This window comes from Copadichromis virginalis, linkage group LG13, assembly GCF_057382275.1.
Source record: "Copadichromis virginalis isolate Kocher_CV1m ecotype Utaka linkage group LG13, C_Virginalis_male_GT1.1, whole genome shotgun sequence".
In the NCBI taxonomy this organism is placed as follows: domain Eukaryota; kingdom Metazoa; phylum Chordata; class Actinopteri; order Cichliformes; family Cichlidae; genus Copadichromis; species Copadichromis virginalis.
The window spans coordinates 27,855,701-27,879,381 of record NC_140630.1 but is presented as its reverse complement, the minus strand read 5'-3'; the positions used below and the strand labels follow the sequence as shown (position 1 = coordinate 27,879,381).

The window sequence follows — 23,681 nt, the reverse complement described above, 5'->3', positions numbered from 1 at the left end:
GTTAAAAGGGAGTTTTTTCTTGCCACTGTTGCCAATTTCTTCCTTGTGGGGGTTGTCTGTTTGTTGGGGTTTTCTTTGTATTATTGTAGGGTCTTACCTTATAATACAAAGCACCTTGAGGTGACTGTTGTTGTGTTTTGTGCACTATATAAATAAAATAAAATAAAATTGCATCCACGTATCAGCGTAGATGTGTGCCACTCTTGTCTCTAATTGCTGCATTTTCTTCTCCTTTGTTCTCACTCATATGATGAAGCACTAAAAAAATCCATGTATGACTTGATTCGACTTGACTTTTGTTGACTAAAATCCTCTGGGCTTTAAGCTGGTTAAAAGCCATGGGCTCATGTTGGTGTTAGTTGTGTCACAACAATACATGTCACAGGTGCCTAGTGCCCACTCGCATTTTCTCAGACTCCCACAAGCACATGGGAATATGGTAGGGAAAAAAAGATTGCTTGTTTATGCTGAATAGATGTGTGGACAGCTCATATTTGAGTCACAGACTCATGACCTCTTGGGATTTGGAAATGAACCTGCCACAGTTCTTTAGAACAAGTTTCTAATCAGTAATAATGGACAGCAATATGCACTAACTTTGCTTTTAAATGAATGGATTACGCATGCAAAAGACATCCATATTAAATACATTACACATAAAGACACATATTTGTAATAAATACAGAGGATTAGTGGGGACGCAGGTTCTGTCTTGTTATTTTTATGGAAGTATTCTTAAGGAATAGGATATTAGGATTAGAGAACTACATAAAGGCACAAATTGCAGTTGTCCACCTAATGCCTTCAAAGACCCAATTGTGTTGTTCCACTCATCCATGTTTACAGCTGAGTTGTGTTGATCTTTTTCCTTTTTTTGGCTGAACTAACGTCGATCATCTCGGCACTCTGGACTGACCTATAAACAAAAGCAAAAAAGAATCCTGCCCCAAAAAAGAGCTTTTTAAGCCTCATTTTTAAGTCCTGGTGACATCAGTCCATCTGTACACGTTCATTTTCTTATCCAATTTAGGGCTGTTAGTGGGGCTGGAACCTGTCACCGCTCTTGAGGCAGGGTACACCCTGGACAGGTCTCCAGTCCGTCACCTGGCTAAGACTTTGAGCCAAACTCTTTCCAGGAAAGTTTGAGGCTTTGTTTTTCATTGAGGCAAGTGTGGCTGTACAACTGATGAATAAATCTTTGTTCCACTCTTTTCAGTCAAATGCAATGGTCCGTCCCGCTGCGCATTCACAAATACCAATTATTGTAGTTTTAAATTTCTTTGTCTGTGAGACTGAGAAATTAAACAAAACAATTCAGTAAATGAGAATCTTATAGTTTATATAACTTTTGTTTGACAGTTTGTTGGACTTGACTCAAGTGCAGACTTATGATTCCACGACTTTTCTGGGTATTGCCCTTAATGCAGGCCCCACAATTTTATTTTCTAAGTCATATAAATATTACATGACTGCTTTTCACATGCCCAAAGAGCATTCGCTTTAAATTCACCTGTATGTTTAATTCAGGGATCATTTCAACCGTCGCTGTCTTACTTCCGGCCAAAACACAGATGGGGCATTATGGTACATTTTTATTACTCTTTCACACCCTTCAGATAACACCAGTATTAACGATTATGAAACTAGAAACCACCTGTCACATTTGCTTAAAGCTAAAACAACAATTTTTTTATGTGCAATATTCCATATTAACGGAACAAGTTTGAACACCTCGAGCCTTCATCCGAAACGTCATGGACTAATAATGAGTAACTCTTATCCTGCTGTACCCTGGCCTCTTCAAGTTCAGCAGGTAAATATTTAGTGAGGACTGTGATTGCTATTCATCTCTGTCACAGAGTAATAATGGAGAGCTGTGAACACTAATGTGCACGAGGGAAAACACAAGAACATGCTCTGCAGACAGACATGTTTGCGTTGCTTGACCAGGATTGACTCCATCACTTCATTGTGCACTAATGAGGTTTTATTTTGAGTTAATACTGCAGCACTATTTTACAATAATGTTCAGCGGGATTTCATAGTTTCAATTAAAGTTGTTTGTGCCATTCAGAAGAGGCTGTTGGTGTGAAAATATAGCCGCTGCCAGACAGGAAAACCTTTATAGAACACACTCGAGTACATGGATCTGTTTTCCATTAAGAACATACAAGTAGCTCAGTGAACAGTCATGGCTTGCATCCAAGGAAAGGTTTCCTTAGGGTCTATTAAAGATGGATCACTTCAAATGTTGATGTCAGCTACATCAAGTGACTTTTCTTTGGCTTCCCCAGAGGTCAGCTGGTGGGTAAGATTCTCCTCTGCACTTAGAGGTACGAGGTAAATATACATCTGTGTAAACAAATGTGACTGACAGTCTGAGGCGGTGTCATGGGAGCACAAGGGTCTCCATATGTGGATAAACAGAGAAGGGAAGGTTGTGTCTTTCTCAGTATAGCATGCTCTTATGGAGAGAAAGGGAGTCCATGTTTGCCTGTCAAAACGGAAGAATAGGAAACACGGGCTGCTTGCAGGGTCAGTGGGAGCGGCTTCAAACCCTCCTTTGTGCTCTCGGGCCTGTGCCGGAGACAATGTGGATAATGAGGGAGGATTTTGGCCCAGGGTGCAATGCACATGGACACACAAACACACAGGGGAAGCACCTCACCCTGGCCCCGGGGAACCTAACTAGCCAGCTGTCTCAGCTTCTGTCCCCCTGGGGCCAAGCCCTCTGTACAGATTATGCCCCAGAAAGAGACGAGATTGATGTCACTGGATACATCGTGTGGGCTGTTCAAAGTCACTATTGCTTGATAAGAATAAGTGCACATTATAGGACAGGTATTGGTCCACATTGTTTGCTTTCTGTCTCAAGAGGAATCAGATGACATCTTGGATGGAATAAAAAAACAAACAAACTAAAATTCAGCTCATCAAAGTTAATCTAATTTCAAAGAAATGCCCCAGTTCACACTCTCTTTTAAGTACCTCTAAATCCTAAAACATAAAGACATTTAAAGTAGTCTTTTCTGTATTTACTCATTAATCATCTTCATGAGGCCAACAATCCGTTACTGTGTCAACCTTCCAGCTCATATTCTTAATTTATTGCCATCAGTGAAATGAACGCCAGGTTTACAAGTCTGTCCTCTGCTCGTAAAATGCCAACATCTGCAGCAGCCTCTCACTGCAGCAAATCAAAGCCGAGCAATATGGAAACTAATGAGTTAAAAAAAACAAGATTCTACTTTCGTTTAGGGGGCATGTAAAATAGTAGAACACCATGTTTCCCAAGATCACAATTCAAGCCATTTCCCCCCCGAAAATGTGTGTTTCGCCTGTTCACCAGCGCTGTGGCTCATTTTCAGTTTGTGTACAGGTCACGGGAATTGGATACAAACTGGTTCCTTCGTCCCTGAGTGACTGAAGAGACTAAAACAAACAGCAGCACTTTTCATCAGGCAGTGTAAATGTTTGTGTTTGAGAAATCATGGGTCTAGAGGACCTCCGGGGACTCTCTGAGGTGGCAAAGACGAGAAAATTGTTTAATTTAGCCCATCTGTGATCCCACTCATTGATTATTATTTAGATGAGAGGACGGGCTTCTTCCCCCTGTTGCTTTCAGTAAGCGCAATCCGAAAGAAAGAGAAGCCGAAAGTCTTCAGGACGTTATCTAACGGCCTCTTGTAGCAATGAGACGTTTATGAGCCCACACCGACGCCTGTAAGGACTGGACGGGGAGGGACTTTCGGGACACTACATGCGCAACAAGTCCAAGGGCGCATAAACTGCGTGATGACAAAGAATGACAACACTGCATGCAGCGGTTTAAACAGAAGCACTTTAAATGGATCGTGAAGGGAATATTTCTTGATTTCTGCTGCCAGCGCGAAAGGTAGTGTCGCCGAAAAGTTTGACTTTGAAAACGCACTTTTGGAAGTTTTCTCCAGAGCACATGACAGAAGCCGGCTCGTAAGACTGTTGTTCAGAAATGTCAGCATTTAAAACCCGCGATGTTTAACTTTATTCCTGGTTTAAAAGCAATAAAACAGCGAAAGTATTCAGCTCATTACAGCGCAGCAGGTGACGAGCGGGGTTTGGGATCTGGACTTCGGCTCAGGAACGGAGGAAACTTTATTGTAACGGGAGTGAATGTGAAATGGTCCCTGTTTGTCACAGAAGCTGGGACGACATCACTTGAAAATAGCGGGTTTCTTTCCTTTTTTCCCTTTCTTCTTCTTATATTTTAAGTTATCTCAGTCCACAATGAGGGCGCTGACTTTATTGTGCGTAATAGTCCTGCTGTGCAAGTCGAGCCTGAGCAATAGAAACTGCCCGGATCTGATCATTGACAGCTGTCACTGCTCCGCTGAGAGGTCCAAGGAGTTGAGCAGGCAGCAGGTCCGAATCAAAGTTGTGTGCGACGACGTGGATCTGATGGACACCTTACAGCCCAGCTTCTTACCCAACAGGACCGTTTCGCTGTAAGTAGGAGCAGTCAAGACTTTCACGTCACTAATATAAAGCCCACACACGAGGTAGTGTGTGTTTGTGAGACTCAACATATAACGGATTATCAGGAAGAAAACAGTGTGGGAAAAGTGCAAAGATAATTTTATTTCCTCTATTTTCCAATTCATCTACGGAGTCCCCGGCCCCCGTTAGGGCGTCTGCCTGCATGAACAATAGCGTTAAGTGTTATAAATTGATTCCACACAGTTAAACAACTTTGGCATAATTTACCAGTAAGTCATTTATCGAGTTGCAGAAGAATAGTACACATCAAAGAATAATGTTACCTTGCACTGTTACCATAAATATGTTGTGAAATATGTGGTTGGCAGCCAGCCTTTCTGCAACCTTATTACATTATTACCATTACTGCCCCCGCCCACCCAGCCCCACTGCATTAAGGATGCCACTGAAAGGTCACTAAACTTATCCACGATGCACTCTTCTAACAAAATGATTTTTAAAAAATTTACACAACAGATTGGTTCCAGTTCAAAATCAGAGTGCTAGCAAAGTCGCTGAGGTAATCCCCACAGTCATGACGTATAATAAGTAAATGATAATGTATAATGTAGTGTACCTACTATTCTTCTTTATCTGCCAAACCTTGAATTAACCTTGTAGTAACTTGCAATTTAAAGAATCTCTTTGTTATCATATTCTGTTTTCCACACTGTAACTGATTTCTGTGATTAGAACAGTATTATGGGGAGCGCCAAAAGTAAGATACTGTTATAGGTTTATACGGTTTATACGGGCATCCGGCTGCCAAAAAGTTTCTGTTAAATATACAGAAACTTTTTACACTGCTCCGTTTAAAAAAATAAAATCAGGATATTATTATTTCCTGATTTTATTTTATTGATTTACTCTTATTGCTTATGGTTAAAGAAATGAGGCCTAATTAATAATTAATATAATTAATTAAATAATAAAGAGATTTTATAACTGGAAAAACTGGTCAAAGACTGATCGATAAGTGAAATGAGATCACTGTTAACTCTGATGATCAGTCTATTATTTGGATGGATTAATTATAAAATTTAGCAGCATTTTTTTTTTTAAATTAAAAATTTTAATTTGCAATTCTAACCCTTTTAACAGTTTTTAATGTGTTAGTCTCACATTTCCCAAAAGATCAGCAGGTGAAGAAAGGAGAGATAATATGTACAAAGAAATGCAAGAAATGGGTTGCACATACACACATATCAATAGAAGGAATGACAATCACAAACCACATCACAAAAAATGGTCCAGATGAGATGGTCTAGGTTCAATAAGTTCTGTAATTCATTCTGTTCATATGGTGCAACTCAGTCTGTCAGCATTCTCAGAATGTTTTCTGGTGGGTTACTGGGAATTAATCCATCCTGAACTATGCTCTGATGAATGACAGTTTTATATTACAGTCTTATGCATTGGCAGAGCAGGAGGCATTTACTTCTCTTCCTGTTCCTGTACTGACGGGGGTGTTTAGTATGCTGTAATGAAGAGTGATCACTGTTTGTCTACATGCTGTCTGTAATTTCAAAAGGGAGAGAGCAGAAGCTAGTCCTTGTAAAATCCTGCTCTTATTACTAGATCACTGATTCAAATGATAGTTTGAAAAATCTAAATCTATTCCTTAGTGTGTTTCTAGACCCACTTTGAGATCTACCTTCCCCCTGTTAGTGACAGTCAGACCTCATCCATTGCTCACATCTGTATAAATCATTCTCCCTACCCTCGGTGCTGTTTAGAGGTGCCGTTACCTTTACTGTATTGAAAGTCATTCAAACATTCATAGATTTTGCTCTTCCACACCATCTTGGAGAAACCTCTCTTAGTATTCATCTGTGTCTCTCTTGTGGATGAAATAGCACTTCAAACACTTGAGGGGTTGATAACTCCCCCCCCCCCCCCCCCCCCCCCCCCACCTGCTCCCTCTCCCCTTCTCTCTCTGCAGGTGCACAGATTGACGGCAAGATTAATAGACTGCTTTATTCACGGAAACTCGAGGTCTGCCTTTGGAGTGTAAAAGCAAATACTTAATGTAAAGGCCCTTGACAAGTTACAGGCGACTACTCATTCTGAACCACAAGCATAGTTGATTAATGGCAGCACTTTGCTTACAGCAGTTTATCTGGAGTGGTGTTTGTTTCCGCGCAGGCAGAGCTGCTTTTGTTTCTTTTAAGTGGGGAATGGTTAAAAAGCTTTGTTTTATCCTCGGCGTTAGTAAAAGTGGAGGCGTTTTTAAGGTTTCACAGGTACTAACGAGGTTTGATTTTTTCCTAAGCGGTCTACACAGAAAGATAAAGTAAGGTTAACCTTCACAGTACACAGTAAGTAAGCATCAAAGTACAGCGACGCAGGTCGAAGCGTCTCCTTCTTTCCGAGTTTCCCTGAGAAATTCGAGGTAGTGTGTGAGCACTATTCCTTGGTGAACTCCATCTTACAGCAGAGCTCTTACCGGCCAGGAAGCAGTTTTCCTGCGTTAGGAAATGTGACCTTTGTCAGGCTAAAGTGACCTCCCCTGCGTGCTCTTTTGTTTAGATGTGCTGTACAAATAAACATATATATCAGGGGAAGCATGTACATACCAACCCCCCCCACCCCCACCCACCCCCCCACCCCATAAACTGTCAGCAAATTTCCCAAATGTCCTTCGGCATGCTCTCTTTATTTTCTCCTGATCTCACCACCTACATAGACAATGAACCCCTTGTTGAGCCATTTCCTCAATGACAACCTGTCACGTTCAAGTGTACCAGCCCAGATCCGAGCACCACTTCTGATTAGAGGCACAGATTGTGCTTTGTTGGTTTTCTTTTTGCGTTTCAGTATTGTATCTATAAAATGTTTATGAGGAACAAGCCCTGCAATAATGCGGCGCCCTGCGACTGCCAAAGAAAAACAACTTAACGAGCAAATGAAAGAACATTTGCATAAACGAGAGAGATGAAAATGAACTGTATGAGAGAGCGTGTCAGTAAGTCTGTGAGCCGCACAGCGCCCTCGATTAACACCTCCGCCTGTTTTCCTTATCGTCCACGGGGAGGGGTTGGAGTTGAAGAGTTTAGAGCTTGTCCTGACAGCTCTGTTGACCTTGGGACCTATCTGGTGTAATCGTTTCAGCGGTGCGCCATTTCACTGCAGAGAGTAGCGGCTGAGATCGTTGCTGACACTTGTCTTAGGCAGTGGTCCAGCAGGACCACGCCTCGCTCATCTCAGAAATAGGAGGAATAGATTGTGGAAGAGATGCATGGATGGTTGTGGTAGGGGGAGATGGGAGATTCAGAGTAAAAAAAGCAGTTAAAGTACTTAAAGGAGTGACAGAGAGGATGCTGGGAAAGTGAGGATGTCAAGTGTTTGGTAGAAAATCACCTGAGGGCTGAGACTGATGATGAGAGTGATACTGAGCAGATGCGACCACTGCAAACAGTTGGGATGTGGAGGTGCTTGCACACTCCACACTCACAGCTTACTGTAAGTGAGCTTGTGAGTCTCTGCTCTGCTGGAATCTACATCCAAAGACATACTGCACATACAGTGCACTTGCATAATTGACAACTTTTAATAAACATTACAATGTTTGTACTGCTGTTTTTCTCTCTCTTGCTGAGTTGCAGCCTGACCCGGGTCGTGTACTATTTGCATATTGTCTGAATACTCATATATTACCTGCTGAGAGTAGCTCAACGTGTGGAAGCTTAAACTGAGTTTCACATATTTTTCAGCTGACTGTTCTACAACCACACTTTCTCCTGTGGTCCTGTGTGTTAACATAGCACAAAACAGGCAAGTCAGGCTGCAGTTTCTACACATGTTAGAGTGGTATGCATGGATCTAGAGCCCAACCAATAAAGGACTTTTAAGACTGATACCAGTACCAATAATTGGTCAATTCAATTCAATTCTGTTTCATTTAAATAGCATCAAATCACAACCTCAAGGTGCTTTATATTGTAAGGTAGATACTCTACAATAATACAGAGAAAACCCTTACAATCAAGCTACTCCAATCACAGTGACAGTGGGAAGGAAAAACTCCCTTTTAAACTTGGAGAACCATGCAGCAGAACCACCTCAGGCAGGGGGAGCCATCTGCTGTGATCAGATGGGGGTGTTTGGAGGAAGATAAAAATGAAATATTCCAACATACGAAAAATAAACAGATTACAGCAGGTTGTTGTGTTTACATTAGATAAACAAATAGTTAGCCAATACCCAATAATATCAGATCACTAATAAACTGGTTGGGGTCTACTCCTGGAAGGAGTCATTGGCTCAAAATAAATAGTTTAAAATATTCCCCTTCTCTCCAAAGGCAAACATGCATTAACAAAGTTGTAAAGAATGGTTTAAGGTGTCAAGGGTTGCCCTGATCCAGTATTTGACACTGGCCAACATCATTAGACTGAATATAGAGAAAAACTGTGCCGTCTGATTCATTAGCTTTAACTATCATTTAAATATATATTCCATAACACAGCATAAAAAAGTTCCATAGGTAAGGATGGCAAAACAGCCAACTAAAATGTATGACTCTTGTGTGCAAAGGCTAAATAAAAGAAGGAGCAGTATTATTTACGGTCATGTTACTGTACAGACTGTATTTCTTCATTCAGGGGAATAAAATACTTGTTCCACAGTCTGAGCATGATGTTTTCTCCACGGCGAATTAAGCAAAGTGCATGTTAACAATGAGTCAGTTTGTATACTCAAGCACATTTCACAGTTGACAAAGCTGTCAGTACTGCTTGCAGCACATAGTAGTAGTAGAGACAGAATATTGCCCACCTACTCATGAAAAATCAGAAATCCACACTCTGTTGCTTTATTAGAATTAGCATGTAGTTCACCCAACAGGTTGGTTTTCAACCTGTAATATAATGTTAATACCTAAAGTGTTAGTCTATGAGATGAGTGGCTTTGAAATGAAATGCATTCAAATGTTCCTCAAAACAATGTTTCTGTCTTCTACATGTTAGAAAGTGATGAAGATGCACCCAGAGCCCCAGTCTGATCCGATGTTATAGAAATAAACCAAAAAACTTTCTTCTGTTATGCAGTGACTGATTTGCGAAGCATAAAGTTTTTTTGTTTTATGTTGTTTTGTTTCTTTGATTTTTTTCCCCCTTATGAAAATAACTCATTAACCACAGTGGTGTTATGTACTCTGAATCCTGTAAAGGATTTATTATTATGAACTTCAAGTAAATAAATTCAGAACTTAAACAATGTTCAAGAAAATTCTAAGACACTTTTATAAATTAAATTAATATGTGCAAAATTCTGAATGTCATATTTTCAGTCAGTTTGCCAATCAAATAAAAGTCTCTTTATTGTCCTTTAAATGGTGCCACATCTGTAAGAAAAATGTGTTTGTGGGTTGAGCAGCAGAATTGAGTTTGTGGGTTACATCTATGAAAAACCAATGAAAAAGCAATGTCAGTGCCAAACAGCTTATTCTTTTATTAACTCTTGTTTTGAGCTTCTGATACCTCAACTGCAGTCAGGTTTGGTGCCTTAATAGCAGCACTGGTGAGCATGGACCCTGCTATAGCATCAGTTGGTGTCTACTCCAAACACACCATGTTGGACTGATCTGGATAGGTCAACTTTCGGCTGATGTTCCACAAAAGCAAGTTACAGCATTATTTTTAGTGAGCCCTTATATCATCTCCAAACTGAAGGCCAAATTCCATATAATTGGGGACTATAACATGCCAGATACAGGCTGCGAAGCTGGCGTCCCAAGAAGATGACGCTACAAGAAGACTGTTTCCTCACCCTGTCAGAACTTAGGAACTGTAGGCAGTCTTCTACAGATTTGCAGACAAGGTTTGCAGGACAATATGGCCGACAGCTCTGTACCCAGACAATACAGAACAGAGTGCACGCAGCCAATCTGTGGTCTTAAAGGGTTGTCAAGAGGCCTGCTGCAGCTGCCCTTGACCGTCGGGCCCATTTGCGCTGGTGTCAGCACCATGCGCATTGGAACCTGAACATTTGGAGAAATATGTTCAGTGATCAGTCCAGATTCTGCCTACTGCAGTTGGATCAACATGTTGATTACTGCATAGCTTTTGGTGGCAGCATTGTGATGGTGATGTCACTGGAAAAACAAGGCTTGTTATCATTGGAAGCAACGTCAATGTTAAACGACATCAAAATTCGATTCTGCAGTTTTGGCAAACCCAATATCTCCACAGTCTGGGACCAAACTCTATCCTCCAAGCTTTGTATGGTTCTTCCAGAGCTATAGAGGCATCTGTTTGTTAAATGAATAAATAGTTAAATTGCCAATATGTCTCGATCCTTCAGATTTCAGTCATCCAATCCAACAAAAGGCACCAGAGAAGACGGGGAACATTTGACAAGGTTTTCACGAACACAGATCACATACTCAACGCTGTTGCTCAATCCACAAATGCGTTTCCCTTTTCAGTGTGGCACCATTTAAGGGGAAATAAACAGTGCGTCATTGTCTTTCACCCACATCTGCAAACAGGGAAAAAGGCAACTTGTTACATTAAATGCTGGCATTTCAGCCAAAAAAAATCCCTTTTTAAATATCCATCTCATATCACACAGTAAATGGTTTATTTTTTCTTCTTTCACGTTGAGCCCAGTATTGTCCTTGTTGCAATCAGTTTCCAGAGTTAAGAGTTCAGCGATAATAAACAAATATAATTGCAGTAGTGCATTATTTGTCTTCATGTTGTTTTTAATATCTTAATTAAAAAAACACAACTATAATAAAATGTTTGTGATTTACAGAAGTGTCAGCTGAAATTGATCTTCTTAATTGGTGCATGTTCTCACACACTGAGCTCCTTGAAAGCCTGGTTGTTCTCCAGTTTGCCAGAGAGAAAAATGAGGGCATCTGGTTTGGGCTAAAGCCAAATCTGTAGTATCCTCCTCTGTGGACCTTCGCCACCATCATCATCCTTTCAGTTGAAAGACAGGAGGGATGTTTGTGGTGTCAAGAGGGAAGTGATCAGGATAGGGCAGTAGCTCCCTCCAAACCACTACAAGAACATGTCAGTCAAAGTGCTGGCAGGGAAACATTGGAGGATGCGTGGCTGTAAAATAGCAATTGGATTTTAGATTAATGCGCTTCTTCGCTGTAGATGGACAGGTTGTGATTAGCATGATCAAAGGATTGAGAAGTTTATATTGATCTGCGTTGTCACTGTGAACAAATACTGGATGTCAGAGCATTTTATTTTTTAGTATTGCTATAAATATAATTCTGTATATTCTTTACCCCCCATTATATTCACTCCAGCTCTTTTCTTCCTTGCTGTTATTCCTTGGGGGCTTTTCTCGTCTGCCGAGGTGCTGTTTGTGCTCTACCCTCCTCTGAGTTCTGAGTACTTCTGCATGAATATTTCATTGCACACATAGCCTGTCCATATACGCCTGTGCATTAACTCATTGAACAACCTTGTGAGTGCACAACACATCGGATCAAGACATTCCGAGTGTTAAACGCCTTAAATGATATGACATTCAGATCCACAGAGAGCTGGATGTTAATCTAAAGAGATGTGACCAAAATGACCCTGATAAAACATGGTGTATCTACTATCTCATGCTGTGAGGAGTCATGCCAATCTCTTGGTCTTTCTGTCTCTTTCTACTGGCTTTTCTCATTCTTATCTCCACTGATATGGAAGATTTTTAAAAAGCAAAAGGTTCAGCTTTAGTGCACTTACCAGTATCAGTCATCAAAGCTTCAGAGGGTGCAATATTTTAGATCCCCAGCACTTCTATCTTCGCTGTTGCCAAGGACCTCTTTCCTCATGTTATCCGTGTGCTCAAGAACAACAACATGGGCATTGAGCTGCTGCGTATTGGAAACATTAACAGAATATAGAAGATGTAGCTGCAGGGACGTCAGGACTGCCATGTTTGTTTGTTGGAGCTTATTGTAGGAATTTGTTGGTTTTTAGGCAGAACTAACATTTGCTTCCTTGCTCCCACATCACAACTTGTTAGCTGCTATTTTAATAATTAAGAAAAAGTTGATTAATGCTCATATTTGGATTAGAGTGTGGTTTACAAGCTACATTCATAAACTGTAAAGCTCAATTCAAAGCTAATTTTACCTGCTAATTAGGGGGTAAGGTCGTCACCATTCTAGAATTTCAAACTCGATATCAATACTCAGGAAAATACTCTTTATTTCTTCAATCCATCCACTTCCGCTTCTCCTTTTCAGGGTCGCGGGGGGCGCTGGAGCCTATCCCAGCTGTCACAGGGTGAGAGGCGGGGTACACCCTGGACAGGTCACCAGTCTGTCGCAGGGCTAGCACACAGAGACAGACAACCATTTGCGCTCACATTCACACCTATGGGCAATTTAGATTAATCAATTAACCTATCCCCACAAGCTGCATGTCTTTGGATGGTGGGAGGAAGCCGGAGTACCCAAAAGGAACCCACGCAAAAACAGGGAGAAAATGCAAATTCCACACAGAAAGACACCGGTCTGATGGTGGAATTGAACTCAGGACCTTCTTGCTGTGAGACAACAGTGTAAACCACTGTGCTACCACACTGCCTTTTTGCTTTTTATTCTTCTTTATTCTTTTAGCTCATGTAAATGTATTCAGTAACAGCCCTGTTCATTTCAAGTGCTTCTGGGAACCTGGCACCATATTTCATTGATGGTTCAATTCAATTCAATTCAATTCAATTCAATTCAATTCAATTTTATTTATATAGCACCAAATCACAACAAAAGTCGCCTCAAGGTGCTTCATAGATACAGAGAAAAACCCAACAATCATATGACCCCCTATGAGCAAGCACGTTGGCGACAGTGGGAAGGAAAAACTCCCTTTTAACAGGAAGAAACCTCCGGCAGAACCAGGCTCAGGGAGGGGCGGGGCCATCTGCTGCGACCGGTTGGCGTGAGAGAAAGAAGACAGGATAAAGACATGCTGTGGAAGAGAGACAGAGGTTAATAACAGATATGATTCAATGCAGAGAGGTCTATTGATACATAGTGAGTGAGAAAGGTGACTGGAAAGGAAAAACTCAATGCATCATGGGAATCCCCCGGCAGCCTATGTCTATTGCAGCATAACTAAGGGAGGATTCAGGGTCACCTGGTCCAGCCCTAACTATATGCTTTAGCAAAAAGGAAAGTTTTAAGCCTAATCTTAAAAGTAGAGATAGTGTCTGTCTCCCGAATCCAAACTGGAAGCTGGTTCCACAGAAGAGGGGCCTGAAAACTGAAGGCTCTCCCTCCCATTCTACTTTTAAATACTCTAGGAACAACAAGTAGGCCTGCAGAGCGAGAGCGAAGTGCTCTAATAGGGTGATATGGTACTACAAGGTCATTAAGATAAGATGGGGCCTGATTATTTAAGACCTTGTATGTGAGGAGCAGGATTTTGAATTCAATTCTGGACTTAACAGGAAGCCAATGAAGGGAAGCCAAAACAGGAGAAATCTGCTCTCTCTTTCTAGTCCCTGTCAGGACTCCTGCTGCTGGTTAAGCAGGCTGCCACCATTTCTGCCTAGGTGCTGGTAGATGTCTTCAATTTGGGTCTTTAAGGGAAGCAAAACTCTTTTTACACTCTAATGCAGGCATGGGCGAACTACGGCCCGGGGGCCACGTGCGGCCCGTTAAACGTTTTGATCCGGCCCGCCAAACTTGAAAAAAATTTAATAAATTAACCTTGTTAATGTTTTATTTCCCCTGCAATTCTGATGTTTCCTCACTAGATGGCGCACTCTAGATATATTGGCTTTGTTGAGGTGAAGCGGCGTAGGCCTATTACTCCACGTTTGCACTTTACCCTGTGACCTACCGCCCCTCTATGAAGATGAGCGGTCCCAAGAAAAGGAAAGTGGACAGAGAATGTCGAGTGTTCAAAAAGGAGTGGACAACTAAATATTTTTTCACTGAACACCGATCATCTGCTGTTTGCCTGATATGCCAAGAAACTGTGGCGGTTTTTAAAGAGTATAATATTAGCCGTCACTTTGCCACAAAGCACGCAAATTATGCTAGCAAGCTCTCAACAAAAGAACGGGAATCTGCTGCTGAGAAGTTGGCAGCTAATTTGAAGGCTCAGCAAAGTTTTTTTCACCGTCAAACTGCCATTCAAGAGTCAAGTACCAAGGCCAGTTTTATGCTTTCATTCAAAATAGCAAAGGCCAGCAAACCACTGTCAGAGGGCGAGTTTTTAAAAGAATGTATGGTAGAGACAGCAGGTATTTTGTGCCCGGAGACCAAAGACAAATTTGAGAAAATCAGTTTATCACGGCGGACAGTGACTCGCCGTGTAGAACTAATAGATGAAGATATCACCAGCATATTAAACAAAAAGTCATTCACTTTTTATTCTTTAGCACTGGATGAAAGCAACGATGTCAAAGACACTGCTCAGCTCCTCATTTTTATCCGAGGAATCAACGAAACCTTTGAAATAACGGAGGAGTTTTTGACAATGGAGTCTCTGAAAGGACAAACACGGGGAGAGGACTTGTTTGAACGAGTGTCTGCTGCCATCGAAAACATGAAGCTTCCCTGGAGTAAGCTTGTTAACGTCACCACAGATGGATCTCCAAATTTAACGGGAAAAAACGTTGGCCTGCTGAGGAGAATCCAGAATAAAGTGAAAGATGAAAACTCTGACCAGGATGTGATTTTCCTCCACTGCATCATCCACCAGGAATCTCTATGTAAATCGGTGTTACAGCTGAATCATGTTGTGAATCCTGTGGTGAAACTTGTCAACTTCATACGCGCACGGGGACTTCAGCACCGTCAGTTCATTGCGTTCCTGGAGGAAACTGATGCGGATCACCAGGACCTGCTTTATCACTCCCGTGTCCGCTGGTTGAGTTTGGGAAAAGTGTTTCAACGAGTGTGGGAGCTCAAAGAGGAGATTGGCGTGTTTTTGGAGCGACAGGGCAAGACTGAGGAATTTCCTGAGCTGAGCAACAAGAGCTGGATGTGTGACTTCGCGTTTGCTACGGATGTATTTTCACACTTGAATGAGCTCAATGTGAAACTGCAGGGGAAGGAGCAGTTTGTGCATGACATGCACACAAACGTGAAAGCCTTCAAATCCAAGCTGGCTTTATTCTCCAGGCAGATTTTGAACAAGTCATTCACTCATTTTCCTACACTAGCCACGCTGAAAGAGGCCGGAGCAAAAGTAAAGAAATACAGTGAGTCACTGGATGCACTGCACGGAGAATTCTGCCGTCGGTTTTTGGATTTCGATAAAATTGACAAGTCACTTCAATTGGTGGCCTTTCCTCTGTCACAAGACCCCGAAACAGCTCCAGAGGAGCTTCAGCTCGAACTCATCAACCTTCAGTCTGACCCTGCCTTAAAAGAGAAGTTCAGCTCTCTGAAACTAAATGACTTCTATGCTTCACTCAATGATGCCGCGTTTCCAAATCTAAGGCGAAGAGCGCAGATGATGTTGGCTTTGTTCGGCTCTACCTTCGTGTGTGAACAGACATTCAGCGTCATGAACATCAACAAAGCCAGCCACAGATCCAAGTTAACAGACCTACACCTCAGATCAATCCTGAGAATCGCCACAACAAAACTAACTCCAGACTTTGATGCGCTGGCTAAAAAAGGAGACCAACAACACTGCTCCCATTAAAATGTGTGTCTCTCCGTGATACGCACGTTGTTAAAATGAACAGTGCGCGCAGATCAACTATAACGCTTCACAGACTGACTTGCTGCAACTGTTTCGTCCTTGCACTGGTCGTTGTTGACTTTTGGCACCGGGGAAACAAATTGAATAAAAGGAACAGGACAAGTACATCTGCATCTCCTACCGTTTTTGGAAAAAAAAAAAAAGAGTTAGGAGGAGAGTGATGTGATATCCTGAAGGATAACAGAACTTTCAGTGCTTTAAAATAAAATATTCATTTATTTGATTTTCAGTGTTTAAAGGCTCATTTCGAAGTCAGAGATTTTATTGTAATGCTTTTCTTCATTTTCATTGGAAATTAAAGCACATGTTTTCTCCATATCCCAAGATGTGTATTTTTCCCCCAATGAGGTGATGTTTTCAAAGCATGCCATCTATCTACTCCTGTTCCGGCCCCTTTGTCAAATGTTAGAACTCAATGTGGCCCACGAATCAAAAAGTTTGCCCACCCCTGCTCTAATGACTGTGCCTGTTAAATTCCATTTGCTACCTAGTTCCCACATAACTGTTATGATTGTATTATTAGAAGGAGCTTGTTAACTGCTGTTTTAATGACAGCTCAACAGTTGGCTAATGAGGGGTAACTGCTAGAAGTGAAACAGTAACATTCTTGCTGTTTAATACTTAGGTGTTGTTGAAAATTCTTCATAAAGACCAGGATGTTGGTCTCTAAGGTGATCTGCAAAGTTTGTGGTACTCCTGTTCATGTGTTCAGCTGGTGCTGGGAAATCTATTTTGCAAATCTTGGTCATGCCATATTTTAAAACGAGAGATTAGCCACAGTCAATCAAAAGTCATTGGCCAGTTATCAAGCAGTTTCTCAGGCCACCCCCACCCCACCTTGTCAAATGTCATAAAGGCTTGAAAACGAGAATTCAGAAACCAGTGAGTGATGTCACGGTAGCCATCGTACACCATCTGTGGTCAGCATATCTGAAGAAAACCTAACGTTGGTCCTCAACAAAATCTAAATGGGTGTAAATGAATGAATAAATAAATAAATAAGTCACTATCTGTACAGTTGTGTTAAAGGGGGAAACTATGGAGGCCAAAACTTTTTTGTTCCTGTTCGTTAAAGTTCTTACGGTGGGCATTTTTATCAATAGAGTCGATAAGAAGTGACATGCTTTTGGAGCCAGTCTCAAGTGACCACTTAAGTGCGGTTTTTACCACTTCCATGTTGGCTTCATTTTACAGCCACAGAGGTGGCTGCCATTACTCAATCTAGTTACCAGCAAATGCCAATGATATTGTCATGGTTTCTTCAGAGGCTACAGATATATCACTTAGAAGCTGGCCTTCACACTGGCTGCCTGAAAATCTCTCTGACTGCAGTTGACGTGGTTCAGGTCTGATCAGTTCTGCGTTAGACAATAATGATTCAATGATCGAGAGTTCATGACCACTGGAGCAGTCGCTGTAAATCCTACTGTAGCATGGAAAAACCAAGAATGTGTCAAAACCCAGACCTACTACCAAAAAATATTAAGTAAAGACAAATACAGTGTCTGCCAAGGATACTTCTTTGTGCTGCTCTCCCTGCCTCCTTCATACGCCGCTGAGTAAATACTAAAGTTACTTAAAGGGCCATAAATTTGAGAGAGCAGTGGAGGCCAGCTTAGAAGCATGTTGTCTTTACCCCGTTTTCTGACTAACTGTACAACAAGGTGATTAAAGCCCTGATGTGTGCTGCTTCTGTTGCAATGTGTGATCCCAGTGGGAATCGTATTAGCTGTTCTATTTGTCTCACAGGAGCCTTGGCAGGCTTTTATCAGCCCTGTGTGCTAGATTATGAGCGTATGCCTGCCTCTGTGTGTGCACGAATCAGGGAGTCAGTGTATCCATTTGTGTGCATATGTAGGAGCCCTGTGCTTGCATATGTGTTTGTCACTCAGCTTCTTCACATTTTTCTCCACTCACTCAACACAAGTCACTGATGCTATATGTCTATGTCTGTGGTGAGCCTAATAGTTAGAGACTGCTTAGGCTTCCAGTCACGTAGCTTCAGCATTTAGCAATGCCTGTAATCACAAAAAACTAACTTTTAAAAAAATGCTTATTTTTTCTATTGAACTTTTCCATTAAGTAATTTCTCGTGATGTGGCCTTTTTCATATCTAAATATTATTGCTGGTTAATATATAATTCGGTAAATGAACTTTTGAATTCTTAGCTTACAATAGTGTAAACTCAAATCTCTGATCTCCAATCGCCTTTATGGCTCAATCAGACTAAAGTTAAAGTAGAATGTCACGCTTCTTATGAATACGAAAAAATTTTAATTGAATTTTTGTGGTGATCAGTTGGTTGTCCTGAGGTTGAGCGAGACTGACTGAAGTCACTCTGAGACTCAAAGGTTTGCAATTACCTGACTGACAGACTATCCACTTTATGAACACAGACTGTTTGCTGATATGTTGCAAACAGTCAATCTGAATCCGTCTGCAGTCATCAGTGCAGAGTGTAGAGCTGTTTATAAGGTGGTACACTAGAGGTGATGTAATCGGAGGTTATTGTTGTGCTGGTTCTGACAACTTATCAAATTATGAAGTCACATAATTAAAATCAACAAGACATTCCTAAAGGTTAATTCCAAATTTAAGATATGCAATATTTTGCCCTAACAAGAAGATGAAATATTGCTGTGCTGTTCAATAGCAAATAGGGCAAACCCAGCGAATATGGCACTTTGCACAAAAAAGGAAAGCAAGCGAAGACTGCACTCTTCTCTCTGATTCACTCTGATCAGAATGAAGAGCATCTAAGGCATCTGAAAAACTATATAGTTGCATGCAATAGATAATAATAAAGATTATGATAAGAACTTACTTTTTTGGAATTCCCCAACTGAAGAACTCAACTAAACAGAACTTTCTCTTTTGTTAAAGATAAAGACAAGATAAGCTTCATTTTATTGCTTCATATTTAAGTCAAATCACAAGAATAACACAGAATAACACCTTACTTTATAACCTTCTGTAAACACAAGCAAACAAATCTGACTAACTGATCTGCAACAGTAGAACGGTAGATTGTGTCTCAGTCAGATGACCTTCACCATCATTTAGAGGCCATGTGAACATCTGTTGGTAGCTCTTAAAGCAATTTTCCATCCAAGGTCAATGTTAGTAGATGTGAAATATGTTATTTTGGTTAGCCCTGTCTAGTAACTTGATCTTCTAAAAAAACACTGGGTTTGGCTGTTTGAAGAGAAGTGGCTTGAATCCTCGAGGCCAGTAGATCTAAATGTTTGCCATAGTTTAGATTGTGATCTTTACTCCCTTTGCTTCTCATGATCGGTGTGTTGGATTACTTCCGTGGGAGCTATTTTCGTTTCTATTCCTCCATAATGATATAGCTGAATGTCTTTGCTCCAGCCAGACTGTTTTCTAGAGCACTGACTTTGTTCGGCCTCACAGAAATATCCCAGCTGTGGTGTGGAGGGAGATTAAGAGCAAGAGGTCCTGTTTAAAGGAAGAATTTTCTTTATATTTGGCTAGGAAATGGAAAATAGGTGCAGCTATTTATTGAAACATGTCCAGACATTAGGCAGCTTTCTTGTCATTTCTTGAAGTAGCTCTCCGGGCTCCTTTAAGGACATTCAAAGCTCTTTTTTAGATATTAGCTGCCTTTTTTCTGTTCTCTATCAGAATGATCCTAAACTGCCTCAGTTATGTGATTGATTAGTGTTCTACTGTGTGTTTTTCTGTCAGGTTTGCGTTTACAGAGACAGTGTGTTTACAATCATTGTCACGTTTAAAATTAAGCCATAATAAAAAAAAATCCAGAATGTTTTCATTTATTATTATTATTTATTACATGGTAGATTAGACTATAATTTTCTGTGTTTATAGTCGCATCACTTTTAACATTTTGACAATATCCCAAACACCATTGGAATGAAATGCAGTTCTAAACAATGACAGAGCCTTCAATTTGTTTTACAGATGACTGTAAACAAGCACTGTCGTACCTCTCTGCTGACGTCCTCCATACATACTGGTGACAGTCATCAGTTTTGCCTTTTACCCCTGTTTCCAGTTCTTAATAATGGCTCTTTAGCAGCCATCCTTCCACTGGGACTATTTCTAATAAGGCTTAGAAACAGTAGATGGATCAACTAAAGGTCCAGACACGTCTCTCAGGTCCCGTGTCAGGTCTTTGCTGGATTTTTTTTTTACTTCTCAATGACATGACTTTTAGATACCGTTCTTAAGCTGTACATAGTTTTTCAGGTATGTCACTTTTTATCCTCAACTTGTTCATGTTCCTCAAATTTTTTAAGAGCTCATTGCACACCATGCTGAGATATGTTTTCAGCTAATGGCTCTTTGGGAATCACCTTGTTGGGAAAAGACAAAGCAACACACAACAAAAGCAATTTTATGCCTGTTAAACTGTGTTAATGGGAACAAATGATATGTTTTTGCAACAGGCTGCTAATAAGTGCCCAAAGAAACATTTAAAAACCTGTCTGATACGTGTAGACACAACACTTACTTATCTGTTGAATCAGATGTCTTTTTATTCTTGAATTATTCCCAGGTTATGTCCAAAAACTTAAAAAAGACCTTCAGAAAGTCTTGAGAACTATTACTCAGGACCACTTAAAAAAAAAATGGGGGTGGCTCAAGACTTTCGTACAGTACTCAGTTCTCATATTTCTCATCAAAACCTTGGCATTTTTATTTGAAAAATGACTCCAGTGTGTATCAGTTATCAAAATACTGTCACACAAATTTATTATCAATTAACTAATCAACTGTTTAACCTTCTGCAGTGCTTCAATCTTCCAATTTTACGCTCGCAAACTCAACATTCACACAAATGAATGCCCTATGCCATGTGGGAATTTTGTGAAAATGCAGCATTTACTAGATAAACTATACACATCTGGCTGTGGTTGGCGCTGGAACACAGTAAGCAATGACATAGACCATTTGCTGCAGCCCACAGAGACAATACTGAATCACTTCTCCTCGCTGAAAGCAGCTTATCCACAGAGAACATAATTGATAATGTAAATACAGAGTTGGATGGCTCCTCCACAAGTTTGTCATGGCCTGTTTACATAATGTTCAATTCTGTTTTTCCTGTGATTTCCTGGACGTTGCGCAGAGGCCTGAGATAGGCATGCAGGGGTCGGCAAGCAGGCACATCCACACAAATCCGCACACACATACATGCAGCATAACACAGCACAGGACACGCTTGAGTTTGCACAAACAGTGGCTGCCTGTCCCTGAGTGGGACGTCCGTCCGCAGAGGGAGGTGTAGGAACAGAATGGGAGACACTGGAGAAAACACAGCGACAGCAGTGAGTGTCTCAGCTCGACCACCTTTACCCTGCCACATTGTTCATATGTGGCTTTAGAAAAGAAGCGCAGCAGTTTTGGCACAATTTATAGTGCTAGCATTTAGAAAAAGCTCAGGGAATACCAGAATCAACTCCACCTGGCCCTTCAAACTGTTTGAGCTCTTTGGTTATCTTTCAGTAATTCTCCGTGTGAAATATTGTGATATTGACCTGCTCGGTTTTCCAAGGAGTTTCTCACCATGTCCGGCTGCTTCCATGCTGGCTTGTATCTGCTGCAATTTCCTGCATGCAGAGAGCTTTTGTCAAGACGAATTCAAACTGACACCAACGCAGCAGGATACTGATGTTTGGATCAACAACAATAGAAATCCATACAAACTCTTGCTTACTCACATTTGGTGGTCTATAAATCTTGTCTAATCTGACTCAGCTTAAAGGATCAAATTTACAAATTTACTGCACCAATGAAATACTCTCTTTTGGTATTAAAGTGCACAGGGTGCAGGTATTTTCGTGACTGGGCTTGTTGTGCAGGTCTTTGTAGGAGTTTCAGTTTTAGAGTGGAAAATCAGAAAGGTCTGATAAAGCAATTCATTGCAAATTGCACTAAATTTAATGCATTTAACTTTAGGTCATGTGTTATTTTGCACCGGGTGTGGCTGTGATAGTCGCCCCTAGGAATGCTGATATACTCAAAATGAGTGAGAACGAATTTGTATATAGTGGATAGCTCAAAGTTACACTGTAAAAAAAAACTAACGTAATTTTCTGTGAGCATATTATCCGTTTTTTAACAGTTTCTGTATGTAGTTGTAATTGTGAACTGTAATTGTTATTTGTAACATTCAGTTATGGTTGAAAAATTAATCGAGAAAATTCCTTCATTTGAAAATGGCACGTCATAAAATCTTCACCTTTCGTGATTTTTTTTCATGCACATATTGCCATATTGAAATGACTGTCAAAATGCAAAAATGAATGGGACTCATACACTTCTAGACTGATCTCTGATGTCTAATGGGTTTTATAAAAACGTCTTCCTAAAATGAGAGAATTGCTTGCATTATTGCACATAACACAATAACAGCAAGTTCATCGACGCACAGATGGGTAAGTATTTGATGGTAGATTATGTTTTGTGTTATTCTGCACATCCTACAGATCAGCTGTTGCAGATTTCAGGTTTACACTATGGGATAGTTTGTAACAGCCCTTTTTCTACACAAATCCTGTGCTCCTCTGATTTATGCAGAACATAAGCAGCCCTCAGCAATTTCTAACAGAGAAGTTTGCACTAAAAAAAGACACGAAATTACCATTAAGTTGGCTCTCAGTGATCTAAATTGCCATTGCTGTTACTGGAGACTGTTTTATTTTGATTACTAGACTGCTTGTCCATTATCCAGTCTGCTTGTTTTGATTTGTGAATTTAGGTTTTTAGTAAATTAGCCCATTGTTAGTTGAGCTGATCACCCACAGAACTTTTTTCCCCTTCAACCCATGAGTTAATTTGGCCCTACACTTTCTAATTGACTGATTTCGCCAAGCCCACATAAATTGCAAGCCTTTGAATTTCACCATGTCCCAAAACAGTAGACACAGGGCTCAAGTAATAACTACACTTGATGTAAAAAAAAACCAAAACAGTTTTGTAAAAATAAAATAGCACAAAATAAAAGTCAGTTAAACAGGACGTTTTTGGCATGTAACATTTAAATTACGTTTTTACTGATAATTGAGGAATTAGTTCAGGTGAGATTTCAGTGCAGACAGATATTTGACAGCTGATTGGCAAATCTCATATAGGGCATGTTATTTACATTACTGAGCAAGGTTAGCAACCCACCTCCATTCCAGCTCCTCCTCCTCTGCCATGTCTGACACAATCAGTGTCTTTTCTGTCATGTTAATGCTGCTCTGTTCTGTACCACAAGCAGTGGCACATAGCAGATGGAAAAAAGTGGTACTGGCACAAATGTCATATATAACTACGGTTAACCATCTCTACTATGCAAAACATGCCCATGCTCCTCCTTATTCCATACTGACGCTGATCATCAGCTGGTGACAGTATGACTTCATGCGGGTGACGAGCAGCTTTGGCCTCAGTCTTCTAACACTAAATTCAGTGGACTGTCAAACGACAGTCGTTCGTACAGCAGATAAAAT

At 40.7% G+C, this 23,681-nt stretch overlaps 2 protein-coding genes across 2 annotated transcripts in view; both read left to right on the top strand.

The window, feature by feature from the left end:
* The first annotated feature begins 3,794 nt into the window (after window positions 1-3,794).
* adgra1b (adhesion G protein-coupled receptor A1b) overlaps window positions 3,795-23,681 on the top strand; it is a 195,270-nt gene continuing 175,383 nt past the window's right edge. Inside the window, exon 1 of the mRNA XM_085478355.1 lies at window positions 3,795-4,484. Within this exon, the coding sequence (XP_085334481.1) occupies window positions 4,267-4,484 (218 nt within the window). The 5' untranslated portion in view covers window positions 3,795-4,266. The remainder of the gene's footprint in view (window positions 4,485-23,681) is intronic.
* On the top strand, window positions 14,848-16,640 carry LOC146695881 (general transcription factor II-I repeat domain-containing protein 2A-like). Its single transcript, XM_085476750.1, has one exon. The coding sequence runs from the start codon at window positions 14,964-14,966 to the stop codon at window positions 16,137-16,139; it is 1,176 nt and encodes a 391-aa protein (XP_085332876.1). The 5' UTR covers window positions 14,848-14,963; the 3' UTR covers window positions 16,140-16,640.